The 13,376-nt window shown below is 49.2% G+C and overlaps 1 protein-coding gene across 2 annotated transcripts in view; it reads left to right on the top strand.

Moving 5' to 3' along the window:
* Positions 1-13,376, top strand: part of PPP2R5A (protein phosphatase 2 regulatory subunit B'alpha) — a 465,744-nt gene that overhangs the window by 295,340 nt on the left and 157,028 nt on the right. For both annotated transcript variants that reach the window (XM_069233927.1, XM_069233928.1), the window contains one exon: positions 8,656-8,764. In XM_069233927.1, the coding sequence (XP_069090028.1) occupies positions 8,656-8,764 (109 nt within the window). The remainder of the gene's footprint in view (positions 1-8,655; positions 8,765-13,376) is intronic.

Below are 13,376 nucleotides of genomic sequence, written 5' to 3'. Positions count from 1 at the left end.
GAGCTTCTCAAGGGGACCAGAGGTGTTAGTTATTAATGAGCGGTATATCTGTGAGACTCCTCCTTTACCTAGGTTACCCATTAGTACTTTCGCTTCCATGGGGGCGTGTTGAGGAATGCGCTCATCAACTCGCGCGTGTGCCAATAAGGCATGGCGTAGCTGGAGGTACTTGTAAAATTGTGTTTTACTCAGTGAGAAGAGTCTTTGAAGGTCCTTGAAGGACCTCATGTGGGATCCCTCCCAGATATCTCCAAGTGTTGAGATCCCAATGCTATCCCATTTCTGGAACCCCTGCAGTCCTGTCACTTCAGCAAGAAGCTTACCATGCCACAGTGGGGTTTGTTGGGTAATTTGCTTCCACCACCCTGTGACCCTCTGGGCGTCTCTCCACCCCATCAGCGTCACTTTAGTCACCTCTGGAGTGGATCGAGGGATTGGGCACCCATAGAGGGCATCAAATATTCCGGAGTAGCTCAACATGTGTAGCTCAAGTCGGTGTGCAGGGTCCGACCAACCACCTCCAACCCAGTCATTGATGACAACGAGTTGTGTTGCGAGGTGGTAATAGTATATATTTGACATTCCCAACCCTCCATCGTAAACGTCGCGCTGGCATGTGATAAGTGCCAGTTGGGGGCGGGCGCCCTTCCATAGGAATTGGCGAATCACTGAATCAAGGTCTTTAAACCAACTCTTGGGGATTGGGTAGAGGAAGTTTTGCAGCAGGTAGAGGAGTCTGGGGAGGACCATCATTTTAAAGAGTGCAATTCTTCCAAGCAGGTTAAGAGGCAAGGTTTGCCAACGCTGGAGGTCGGCCTTTACTTTGGCGATGAGTGGTGTGACATTGAGCTCCCACGTTAGTTCTGGTATGAGAGCAATGGAGACTCCCAGGTATTTAAAACTGTTCCGACGAACGGGGATGGTCTGCTGCCAGTCAATACAGTCCCTTGCAGGGTGTAGCGGGACCAGCGAAGATTTGCTGGGATTTAGTGTGAGACCAGAGGCTTCCGAGAAAAGGTCTAAGATCTGTAAGATACGTGGACCGCTTGCGGCCAGATTGGCAATATATAGGACAACATCGTCGGCATATAGCGCCACTTGATCCTCCGAGCCAGGGGGCCAGGACCATCCTTCAATCAGAGGATCCTCTCGGAGTAATTTTGCTAGTGGCTCTATTACGAGCGCAAAGAGGAGTGGGGACAGAGGGCAACCCTGGCGTGTACCGCGGCCAATGCAGAACGGGTCGGATACAACCCCGTTGACCTGCACCCTGGCTGTTGGATGAGAATGTAGTAGCCCCACTAGCCTTCTAAATCTGGGACTTATCCCGTTGCTCTGCAGGACCTGGTCTAAATATGACCAGTCCACAGTATCGAAGGCTTTTTCAAAATCAAGGAGGAGTTGGGCCTTGGGTGAGCGAGTTAAGATTCCACGATGTGCCAAGGCCAGATGTAGGCGCCTAATGCAGTGTCTGGTGCTTCGGGAGGGCATGAAACCGCATTGGTCGGAGTGAATTAGCGACGGGAGGGTAGGTTTCAGCCTGGTTGCAAGGATTGAGGAGAGTATTTTAACTTCGATATTTAAGAGAGAAATGGGCCAGTATTCTGAGCAGTGTCGTGATGGGGGCTGGGTTTTGGGGATTACCGTAATAGTGGCTTGGTCAATGCCGAGGGGGAAGCGGTTGTTGTGCTCGGCTTCTTCATACATGTTGAGGAGGTGTTGTCCCAGTATATCGCTGCACCTGCTGTATAGCTCTGCTGGGAAGCCGTCTGGACCTGGGGTCTTAGCCGAGGCCATGGCGGCTATTGCGCTTGTTACCTCCTCCGGGGTTATTGGTTCGTCGAGGTTGTCCCGAACTATGGGGGAGATCCTGGAAAGAGTGATTTCGCCGAGAAGAGGGGACTCTCTCTCTACCAGTGGTCGGGGGCGTTCTTCGTATAGTTGTGCATAATAAGCTGCGAAGCTCTGCGCAATTTCCCTAGGGGTCCTGGCGGGAGTGCCAGATTCATCTAAAAGTTCTGATATGATCCTATTGGCCACTGGCCGTGTAGCTAGCCAGTGCAAGAGTTTCCCATTTTTATCCCTCCAGCCATACACTCGGGCAGTAGATGCCCTTCACTTATGTTTGGTGGACTTTAAGGTGAGGGTTCTAATCTCCTTGCGTACCTTCAGGAGCTGCCGCAGGCATTGGGTCGAGGGAGAGGCAAGGTGTCGGCACTCTAGGAGCACTGCATGTGACTCAAGTTCTGCTATTTGGGAGATGCGGGCGCGTTCCCACACCCGGATGAGGTGTTTGATGTGTCCTCTAATTGTCGCATTGCACGCAGCCCAAATCATGCCCGGAGATTGCACCTATCCCAGGTTTTCGTCAAAGTATTGTGTTAACTGGTTTCACCGCTGTTTTGTACTCCTCGTCCTGTAGGTACCAGGCGTTTAATCGCCGCTTCGGCCTACCAATTGGGTCAGCTCCACTCAGTTGGATTTGCAGAGGCGCGTGGTAAAAAAACCCCATGGGGAAGGATCTCGGCTCCAGTGACATTAGTTATGTCAAGTGCGGGGGCGAATATGTGGTCAATTCTAGCGTGCGTCCCATGGGCTGCCGGGGGGTGTGTGTGTATTGTCTGGTTCTAGGGTGCCAGGTTCTCCATATCTCGCACAGGCCAACCTCTAAGTGCCGATGCTCTGGTTAATCGGTTAATCGTACTAGCGCCGTACACGTCTAACTCAGGGTCTTATACAGCGTTGAAGTCGCCCCCTATTAATGTGATGCCCTGGGGGAGATCGGCCACGGTTTGTCTAAGGGAGGCCAAGAAAGCTTCCAGTCCCGTCGGGGGTGGCATATAGGCGCACAAGATTAAGTGCCCGCCCGTGCAATAACCCAGATACCACTATAAATCTACACTGTGGGTCGGAGTACGTAGTCGTGGTCGTCATGGACAGTGAGCGGTGAAGCAAAATAGCTACCCCTCGGGAGCCTCTGGAGAAACCTGAGTGGTAGACTCTGTCGTAACCCCCTCTGGCGAGCATGGGGCACCTGGTCCCAAGGAGGTTCGTCTCTTGTAATAGCACCACCGATGGAGTGTATCTGTGTAGAGTGCTGTAATTTGCTGATCTTTTAATTTTGTCTAGGAGGCCATTCACGTTCCAGGATAGAATTTTGGTCAATGAGAGCAGGCATGTGAGAGGGGTAGTTGTATGTAAGTGCCAGGCCTCATTTCGGGTGTGTCGGGTTGACCGTCTCAAGTGATGGAGCAAAAAGGAAAAGAAACAACAATAAAGGAAACTTATAGGAACTTTGACATTAAATGGTAGTGTAGACTTAATACCCCCCAACTTCCCCCCACCCCATAATTCCACCCAAGAAGCATCTGTCACCCTTGTGCCCATTTTAACCAATACAACCAACAGAACTGGTTTTGGAGTGGAGTGGTGGACCCCTCCTATGAAACGGATCATCTGCAATATATAACTAGAAAGCCGACACAAGTGTATCTTGTAGTTCTCCGGACCCTACTGTACAATGGGTGCTCAATTTGCCTCGGTTGTACTGGATCCGCGCCAAGACCATCAGAGCTTGAGTATTGTGAAACAGGTCCGATGGTTCTTGTCACCCCAGCGCCGGGGACTGGCTTAATCGGTCATCAGCCATCACGCGCACTGGGACGGTATCACCCGGGGTGTCCCCCGGTGCTCCCCCATAGCCATTCCCAGGACCGCACTTTTGGCCCTCATCCAGTGAGCCTACAGGGCCCGCCCGACCTCCTCGTCTGGACCTAGTGCGCATTTGGCTCCTTCGCTGTTCCCTCCGGGGGGTGGGGGTAATCGGTCTCCGGCGGGATCTCCAATCGGTCCTCCGGGGCCCCTTCGGTACCTCGGGGTCTCCTCAGTCAACCAGTTCCATGCCTCCTCCAGGGTGTCAAAGAAGTATGCCTTTCCAGCCATGATGACTTTTAGGCGCGCAGGAAACAGGAGCATGTAGGGGAGCTGCGTGGCTCTAAGTTTCTGTTTGACGTGCTCATAGGACCGGCGTCTGGTCTGTACCTCGCAAGTGTAATCTGGGAATACCAGGATTTTGTGATTGTCCCAGAGGAGGTCGGTTGAGCGTCTGGCCTCTCCAAGAAATCTGTTGGGGTCTTTGAAATTTATAAAGTGTGTGATCATCGGCCTCCATGGGCCCCCGGGGAGGGGCCGGGGGGCTAGTGCTCTATTTGCCCGTTCGATCGAAAACCAGGGTGACAAAGTCTGGTCGGGCATCCAGGACCTGATCCATTCTCTAGGAACTCGGACGCCTTGTTTTCCTCCGCTCCCTCTGGAAAGCCCACAAATCGTAGATTGTTTCGCCTAGAGCGGTTTTCCGCACCCTCGGCACGTCGATGGAGGTCACTGGTTTGGGTTTGTAATTGGGCCACTTTGGTTCTGAGCTCGGCTAACTCGTCCTCTGCCTGTGAGACACGGGTCTCCACCTCTGTGATGTGGTCCACTGCATTTCTGAGGTCTTTCCTAATGAGGCCCATATCCTCACGCACTTCCCCTATTTTGGATTCCACGGCCACCTGTGAAGATTGGATAGCTAGGAGAATTGCGCTTACTCCGTCCAGTGTGGAGGTTCCAGACGGTGCGGTGGCACCCCCGTAGGGGGTCGCTGAGATGGTGTATTGTTAAATTTTTTGCTGTGAGACTGGAGGTTGTTTGTTTGCTTTATCTTTTCCCATTCTGCCCCGGGATGTCTCTGGTATCTCCTCACGTCTTGCGGGTCCGATGGAAACCGCTTTTTGGTGCAATGCTGTCTCAGGGTCTTGTCTGACAGCGGTGAATCAAGTGAGCGGTTGCTCAGTCTGGCCTAGTTCCTTTGCGTAGAACACGCGGCACGTAAGCGCGTGAGTAGTGAGCGCGACCCTGTGGGCCTCCTTTTCAAGGCCAGTGGCCGTCGTCCCACCAACTTTTGGCAGTTTATTTGGTGGTTGGATTTGATGTCGCCGGGTGCCAGGTCCCCTCCAAAACTCTCATGGGGAGGCACAGTATGGTGCTTCTGGCTCCTTTTTTAAATGTATGGCTGTTTTACGGCGGCCTCCCCAGGTCAGTTTCTCTGTAGGGCAGGAGGTCCCGGGTCTCAAGTCTTCTATTGGTTTTGAGTCCTCTCTGTCTGCCGCTCCGAGCGACAAGGGGGGAGGTTTCAGCCAATGGGGGGGGGGAGAAAGGCCAGCAGCAGGCGCGTAGTCGCCTTTATCGGTGCTCCAGAGGACTGCTCTTATCTCACAAGAAGGCTCGACTGTGGTGTCTCGGGCCCCAGGCGGCCCCACACGCGGCATCCGGGGCCGGTTCATTTGCTGCACGGTCCTGGCCTCTCAAACTGTGGCCTCCCCAGTACTTTGGGGCGCCGTAGTCACCTGTCTGGCGTCAAGGGGACTCCAGGCCAGGTAGGTCTGGGAATCCCTCCGGGCGGTCCCTTCCCCCCCCCCCGCGCACCACTCCGCTTTTGGGGCCTCTACGTGAACGCCCAGAATCAAAGTACCACCAGGGCGGGCTCTTCTACAGCCACAGCCCCAGCTGTCTCCGATGGTTCGGTGCAGGGCACGCCGCCCCCCAGAACCCTCAGGCGAGTTGCGGGGCTCCTCTAAGTTCAGGGCCGCAGTCCTCCTCCGGGCCTCAAGTCTCTGCCGCGGTCCAGACCGCACGTGGGGGGGGGGAGGGAACCAGACCCCAGGCCGGGGATCCATCACCAGGGCCCAACAACACGGGTCGCCCGGGCCCCCAAGGCTCCTCAGGTCTGGACTCGGCAGGGACGCGTCTGCCCAGGCCGGCCCTGGATCTGTTGTCCGCCTCTGCCCCGGGGCGAGGCTGCGCCCACCGCGGCAGGCACAGAAGATCACCCAGCAGGCGGATCTCTCACCTCAGTCTTTCAAGGGGAGTGGGTCTTCACGCTCCTACCGCTCCCCTCGCCTCAAGCTCCGCTGGAGCGTCTGCCGCCCCGCCGCACCTCCCCCCAGGGCCGCGGCAGAAGGCTGCGGATTGCGTCCGTCCCCTGGTCTCAGCCCCGGGCGGCCCCGAGTCGCTCTCGCCCTCGTTTTCTTCCAGCTCTCCGCCCCTCGGGATCCGCAGCGAGTGGGGAGCACCTAGGAGTCATTTAGCCCGTAATAACGTATGCAGTAAGGGTCAGCTTTCCTGGCGGATGATGGAGGGGTCCAGAGCACTCTGAGTGCGACCGCCATCTTGATGCCCGTGGCCACGCCCCCAGACTTCGTTTTAACACCCCAGGAGGAATTGAATAGACTTAAAAAAAAAAAAAAAAAAAAAAGGTATCGAAGGCTTAATGGTCCAGTGTATACCCTCCAAAGAATCTGTTAATATATTGTAATACACTGTTCCAAGAGAGATGAATGAAAAGAAAACAAGGGAGTCCTAATCAATAGGAGCAAGAGTCCTCACACACCATATTAGGTGTCATGCTTCATCATCGGACAGCTCCTTGTCAGACCGGCGCTGCAATGTCTGACGGGCACCCCCCGAAGGGGGGCTCTTTGCCGGAGGTCTTTTATCATCGATGATGCCGCGGAAGTCGGTAATTAACAGACGTTCCTCAATATACGGTCGACATGTTTCGCGTCTCTACAATCACAGTCAAGACGTCAACAGTCACTTTCGGGAGCGCAGCCAGGGGGGTAGGTGCCATATTAGACACCGGTCTAACTACAAATCTGTTGTTAACCTGGCAACAGGCCTGCGTGATCCCGTGAAGCTCGTTCTCTAGTTGGGATGGGTGACTGATAGGAACAGCAAGTCCGGGTTAAAGTGAACTTGAGTAAGTGACTGTTGACGTCTTGACTGTGAGTGTCAGTATGCAGGAGTCTATATTATCTGTTTTTCTTATTGGAGAAGTCTAATGATATAGTAGGTCCCGAAGAAGCATCACAGGATCAGTGTGGACCAAAAGAGACGCGAAACATGTTGACCGTATATTGAGGAATGTCTGTTAATTACCGACTTCCTCCCCATTCTATTATTGTTTCTAGTGAGTGTTTGAGCATTATCTCTATTTCACTCCCTTGTTATTTTTTTAATCTTGGCCATCACCCAACATCAAAGAATAAATGAATATTTAGTGAGGGTTCTGAGCCAATTTTATTCTCTATTTTGATTCTTTCTCCTTTCTCTTCGGACCCATATTTGGTTCCGCGGCATCATCGATAATAAAAGACCTCCGGCAAAGAGCCCCCCTTCGTGGGGTGCCCGTCAGACATTGCAGCGCCGGTCTGACGAGGAGCTGTCCGATGATGAAGCATGACACCTAATATGGTGTGTGAGGACTCTTGCTCCTATTGATTAGGACTCCCTTGTTTTCTTTTCATTCATCTCTCTTGGAACAGTGTATTACATTACATTAACGGAATTGAATAGACTGTCAGCGTAAGTAGTGTGATCTTGGACTAGGTTCCTTCTTTCACCACTTAGTAGTTACTGAGCCTGAGCCAACAGTAGAGACTTCCCAAAGGAGTAGAACAGCTCCAGTCTTTCCTCTTGCATAGTTCACAAATCCTGTCTGGGGATGCGTAATTTACAGGAGGGAAAGAAGTGGGTGAGTGGGAAAGACAGGTGTGTAGTAAGAAAAAGGCTTAGTATATATTTCTTCCAAACATGTATTGATTGTGACTTGGCTGAAGTGTACCAAGGATACAGCCATTGTTCGAGCAGATACTTTTGAAAGCACCAGCCGGATAAGCACACAATGTCAAAACTAGTATATTTCGGAAAGGTGTTATATGCAAAATACATCCCAGGTTTGTCAGTCATGTCACTTACCAAATAACTACTGAAGGTCGCCAGGTTCCCAAAAAGGAGAATGCTTAGGTTGTGACTGGACTTGTGGAATCACTTATCCTGACTGAATCTTTGCATGATTTAACTGATTGCTCTTCCAGAATCAGTATCTGAAACTCAACTGTTTTGACTGGCTTTTTAGTTAGAATCCAGCACAGTCCTACATTTCTCTTTCATGAATTGGTCTTGGGATCACGTACTGCAGTATAAAGCTTGTAGCATATCGTACATGAAGAGCATTAGCCATCAATATACTCAACACTATCCTCCATAAAAAAATAAATTGCTAGCTCTAAATCTGTGGCAGATTGGCATAGATGCTTACCCCTCCCAAGCTATATACTTTCCTGAACATTTATAGATTACGTAAATGAAATTGGTAAAGGATCTATGTTTCAACTGAATTTGCATCAGCCCTAAATTGAGCTTTGCAATGAGCTGATAATTTCTTGCACCATTAGAAGGCATCATAAACTCCCTGTCCAGACCTTTAAATAGCAAGCTAAAGTGGACGTATATGGGTGGAATTGTTATCCAGGTTTTGAGTGTCCCTAATTATATTTTTCAGCAGGCACATTTTTGAGGAAGGAATTTTGTTATAACAGTACTTTGTTTCCACTGTTGGATTTTCGTTAAGCTGTCAGAGTATTTGAGGGTTTCAAATAGTGTAATTTGTAAGCATAAACCTGCTTTTGTGGAGGATGCCAAACTGTAGTTTTCTGACATTATTAAAGATCTTTGAAAAAGACATTATATAAAAGTAAATATCTTTTTTGTAACCACTGTCTACAGTGTAGCAATTCTATTGACCCGCAATAACCAGCTTGTTTTGTTTTTCAGTATTATTAATGGTTTTGCGTTGCCATTGAAAGCGGAACATAAGCAGTTTCTTATGAAGGTCCTGATTCCTATGCATACAGCTAAAGGATTGGCATTGTTTCATGCTCAGGTTGGTTTATGATCTGTTTTGCAGTGTACATGTGCCTGTGATCGTGTCTATTAAAAACGTATGTAGGCGTAAATGTATTAATGACTTCATGTGACATTCTGAGTAACAACCTTGTTGCTTTTTATAGGGCTTGCAAAGATTGTTATAGAGCTATTACTCTACGCACATTTAATACACACTGCATGACCTTTGATTATGGACTAATACAGCCTATAGAGCATACAGTACATGCTTCCAGGCATGCCCTGTATACAGTGGGCAGAGGAATGACCTTTAGACATACTCATACATATGCCACTCAGCTATGTAGAGTGCGCTTACCTTCTGCCTGCATGGACTGGGTTTCGTTCTATGATGGTGCGATCCGTACACATGAGAACAGTGACTTTAAGTCAAGATGAAATGCTTCCACTTTTAGTACACATGCAAGATCGTGTTGCATAAAATGAGGTGGATAATTGTTTCAAAGGTGCACAAAGAAAAGCCAGTACATTGGTACCTTTACTGTTACCGGAAGATACATTCAAATCTTGTTTACCTCATTTCTCAGAGTCTTCAAACTGTCTGATTAACGGGAGGAATTCAGTTTTGCTGGCTGTTCCTCATTTCCATCTTAACAGCTATGTGACACTTCAACGATAGAGGTGTGATCAACTTCACCACAATTATTGACCCTTCACCAAATTTGTACCTGTGTCCTTTTTTCTGTGACTGATTCCTTGCCATAGGACATCTTTTAATCAAGGTATGCTTCCTTTTCTAACAAATGTTCTCAGACCAGTGGATTACATCAGGTATCATAGTGTGGTAAATAAAGGTTCTTTTACCCCCTTTTTAGGTCGAGGGCACAAGCACTTTTACCTGTTGTAACTATTGTGGGCTTTTAACCTTGCTCACCTCACGGCCATCACTTTCACTCGTTCTTGGGCTTACCTTTCAAAAATCCCTTAATGTCATTGGTAATTGCCTTATAGGTTTGTCCCGCCTGGGTGTGTTTTTTTTTTTTTTTTTTTACTGCCTTGCAGACTGCTCCTTTTACATGGATAACTGCCGATCTACCTCAGCGTGGGCTAACTATTTTTTTTTTTTTTTTTTTGTCTCTGCCCTTAGTGGCGCTCACAAAGCAAACAGGCACAACTGCGGTATTGGAGCTCTGGTCACATTGTTCACAGTTACCTCATTAGAGTCATTTCTTGGGCATCTCCCCTTAAAACACTTGGAATTTGTAAATACTTTACGTAAAACGGAAATTCTCAAAGCGAAAGCGGCTCTCAAGGCACAGCGTAAGAGCTGATACTACAATATTCACTGCAATCAAAAAATTCTCTCCATAGTGCTTTGCAAGGCATCACCTTTACAAAATATGTTTGCTCATAACTCAGCCTGTGGTGGTCCTAGGACAACGGGGCTAACACCAAAACGTTCACAACATTGTGCTCTTTCTGTCTACATCAGAGTTCCCACACTAGGTTAGTGGGGACCCTAAAGTAATAACCCCTCCCACCATTCAGTGTCTTTTTAAGTGCTCTCATGGCTGAAACTTTTGTTTTACAGCTGGGAATAACTTGTGGTTTTTTTTAATGGCCTTGTTTCTAATATCATTGCTATGGGCCTGCTACCCCTGAATATGTGTAGTACACTATGCCTTCTAGCCTCTAGGGGCTAAATACATGGTTACACTGCATTATTTATTACCATTTTCTTTTTGTGTGGTTGTGCGCTCTAGGGGCTAACTATATAGTTACATGGCCATGTTTATAACAAATACTGTTTTCATTGTGGTCTCCTCTAGGGGCTGTTCTCAGCATTATAGTTATATCAACATACTAACATATTAGTGACATGTTTGCCCCGTAATGCTTTGCAGGGCATTACTTTTACAAAACATGTTTGCTTATAACTCAGCCTGAGGTGGTCCTAGGACAATGGGACCACCACCAAAACGTCCTTAACAACATGCTCTTTCTGTCTACATCATTTATGTGTCCCCACTCTAGGTTAGTGGGGCCTCCAAAATAATAACCCCTACCACCATTTAGTGTATTTTTAAGTGCTCTGTTGGCTGGAACTTTTGTTTTACCCTGGGAGAATTTATGTTTTATGGGCCTTGTTTGTAATATCTTTGCAATAGGCTTACTAGCCTTGAAAATGTGTAACATGCTATGTGGGGGGCAGCTACTGGTCGAAGAGCCAAGTCTTGAGGCGTTTCCTGAATGAAAGGAGGTCTTGGGTCAGGCAGAGGTGGAGCGGTAGGGAGTTCCAGGTCTTGGCGGCTAGGTGAGGGAAGGCGGTGGTGCGGCGGATGCGGAGGACATAGGCGAGAACGAGGGTGGTGGGTGGGGGTGTGAGAGGTGAGTCTGTCGTTTAGGTAGGCAGGACCTGTGTTGGGAGGGCTTTGTGCTTGTGGATGAGGATTTTGAAGGTGATCTTTGATACTGGTAACCAGTGTAGGTCTCTGAGGTGGGGTGAGATGTGTTTGCGGCGTGGGACTTCTAGAATGAGGAGGGCGGACGCGTTCTGGATTCTTTGCAGCTTTGTTTGGAGTTTGTTTGTTATTCCTGCATATAGGGCGTTTCCGTAGTGCAATCGGCTGCTGACCAAGGCGTGGGTGACTGTTTTACTGGTTTCGATGGGAATCCACTTGAAGATTTTGCAGAGCAAGCAGAGGGTGTTGTAGCAGGAAGAGGAGATGGCATTAACCTGCAGAGTCATGCTGAGTGTGGAATCCAGGATGAAGCCCAGGTTGCGTGCGTGGGTGAGGGTGTGGATCCTAGGGAGGTGGGCCACCAGGAGTCGTTCCAAGCTGAGGAGTTGGTGCCAAAGATGAGTATTTCTGTCTTGTCTGTGTTTAACTTGAGGTGGCTTGATTCCATCCAGCTGGCGATGGCGTGAAGTCCATTGTGGAGGTTGTCCTTTGCTGTTGTAGGGTCTTTCGTGAAGGAGATGATGAGCTGGGTGTCGTCTGCGTAGGAGACTATTTTGATGTGGTATGTTTGTGCGATGTTGGCCAGAGGGGCCATGTAGACGTTGAAGAGTGTGGGGGACGCCACATGTGATTCCGGAGGCTTCTGACAGGAAGGACGGGAGGCGGACTCTCTGGGTTCTGCCTGTGAAAAATGACGAGATCCAATTCAGTGCTTTGTTGCGGGTTCCAGCGTTGTGGAGGCGTGTGCGGAGAGTCTGATGACATACCGTGTTGAAAGCTGCAGAGAGGTCCAGGAGGATGAGTGCTGCTGTTTCTCCTTCGTCGAGCATGGTCCTGATGTCGTCTGTGGCCGCGATGAGTGCGGTCTCAGTGCTGTGGTTTTTGCGGAATCCGGATTGGGAGGTGTTGAGAGCCTTGCTGTCTTACAAGAACCGGGATAGTTGACGGTGTACGATTTTTTCGATGACCTTGGCTGGGAAGGGGAGGAGGGAGATCGGTCGGTAGTTCTTGGGGTCGTCAGGGTCTGCCTTTGGTTTCTTCAGCAGGGCGTTGATTTCTGCGTGCTTCCATCTCTCTGGGAAGGTGGCTGACTCGAAGGAGCTGTTGATGGTGTTGCAGAGATGGGTAGCGATGATGGTGTTAGCTTTGTTGAAGATATGGTGAGGGCAGGGGTCCGATGGTGATCCTGAGTGGATGGAGGCCATGGCGTTGGTGGTGTCTTCTATGTTGACAGGGGTCCAAGTGTGGAGGAAGCAGGCGTTGCTTGGAGTGTTGGGTTCGTAGGTGTTTGTAGTTAGCTGGTGGGTCTGGGGGTTTGAAGCTGTTGTGGATTTCTTCTATTTTTCGAAGGAAGTGGGTTGCGAGTGAGTTGCAGAGTTCCTGTGTTGGCGGGGGCAGGTCCTGGGGGTGGAGAGCTCTTTGATGATGCCAAAAAGCTCTTTGCTGTTGTGAGCGTTGGTGTCAATGCGGTTTGTGAAGTGGGTCCTTTTGGTGGTGCGAATCAGTTGGTGATGTTGTATACAAAAGATTCCTCTACTTTCCAGTGGTCTCAATGAGAGGAAGAACTGCATCCCCACTATACTGTCAGTTTAATAACCAATGTTCCTGATGCAGTCAAGCCTTTCCTTTTACATGACTGCTTTAAGAATGTGTAAAAATCACATAGAAAGGCAAATTCATTTTCCAGTTTAGAGCCCAAGTCATTCCCCATCCCTTCAGTAGTGAAACTATAACAGATCCTGATCCACAGTGCTTCAGCCTTCATATGTACAGAAGGTGGATATGGATACAGACTCCATCACTCTGACAAGGAAGCAGTACTTCTACATCAAAAATTTACTTCTATGACAGAAGCAGTGTGCATGCTAAATTCTTCAGTTCTACATCTCTTATCTCCTTCACTTCCTTTTAAACCCTTGATAGAGCGCTGTCTCATGGACATTTTGTTTACTTACAGGTGGCTAAGAGCTTTGCATTGATTGGCTTCAGCACTCACTTCCTTGCTTCTCTTTGGTCAGCGAGTGCCGGCTTCATTTCATCTTCATGTTTTTTCCCCTCCCCTGGAGCGCTGGTTAAGTACTGCTTCTTGGCCAAGTGTCCTTCCACTGCTCCTGCTTTCAGAGCTACTTTTTTCCTTTTAGCTGATGCACTCCATATGAGTGCATGTATTTCCAGACTCTTTCTCTC

Source organism: Pleurodeles waltl, chromosome 5, assembly GCF_031143425.1.
Source record: "Pleurodeles waltl isolate 20211129_DDA chromosome 5, aPleWal1.hap1.20221129, whole genome shotgun sequence".
Classification (NCBI taxonomy): Eukaryota; Metazoa; Chordata; class Amphibia; order Caudata; family Salamandridae; genus Pleurodeles; species Pleurodeles waltl.
This window is presented reverse-complemented; position numbering and strand designations above follow the sequence as displayed.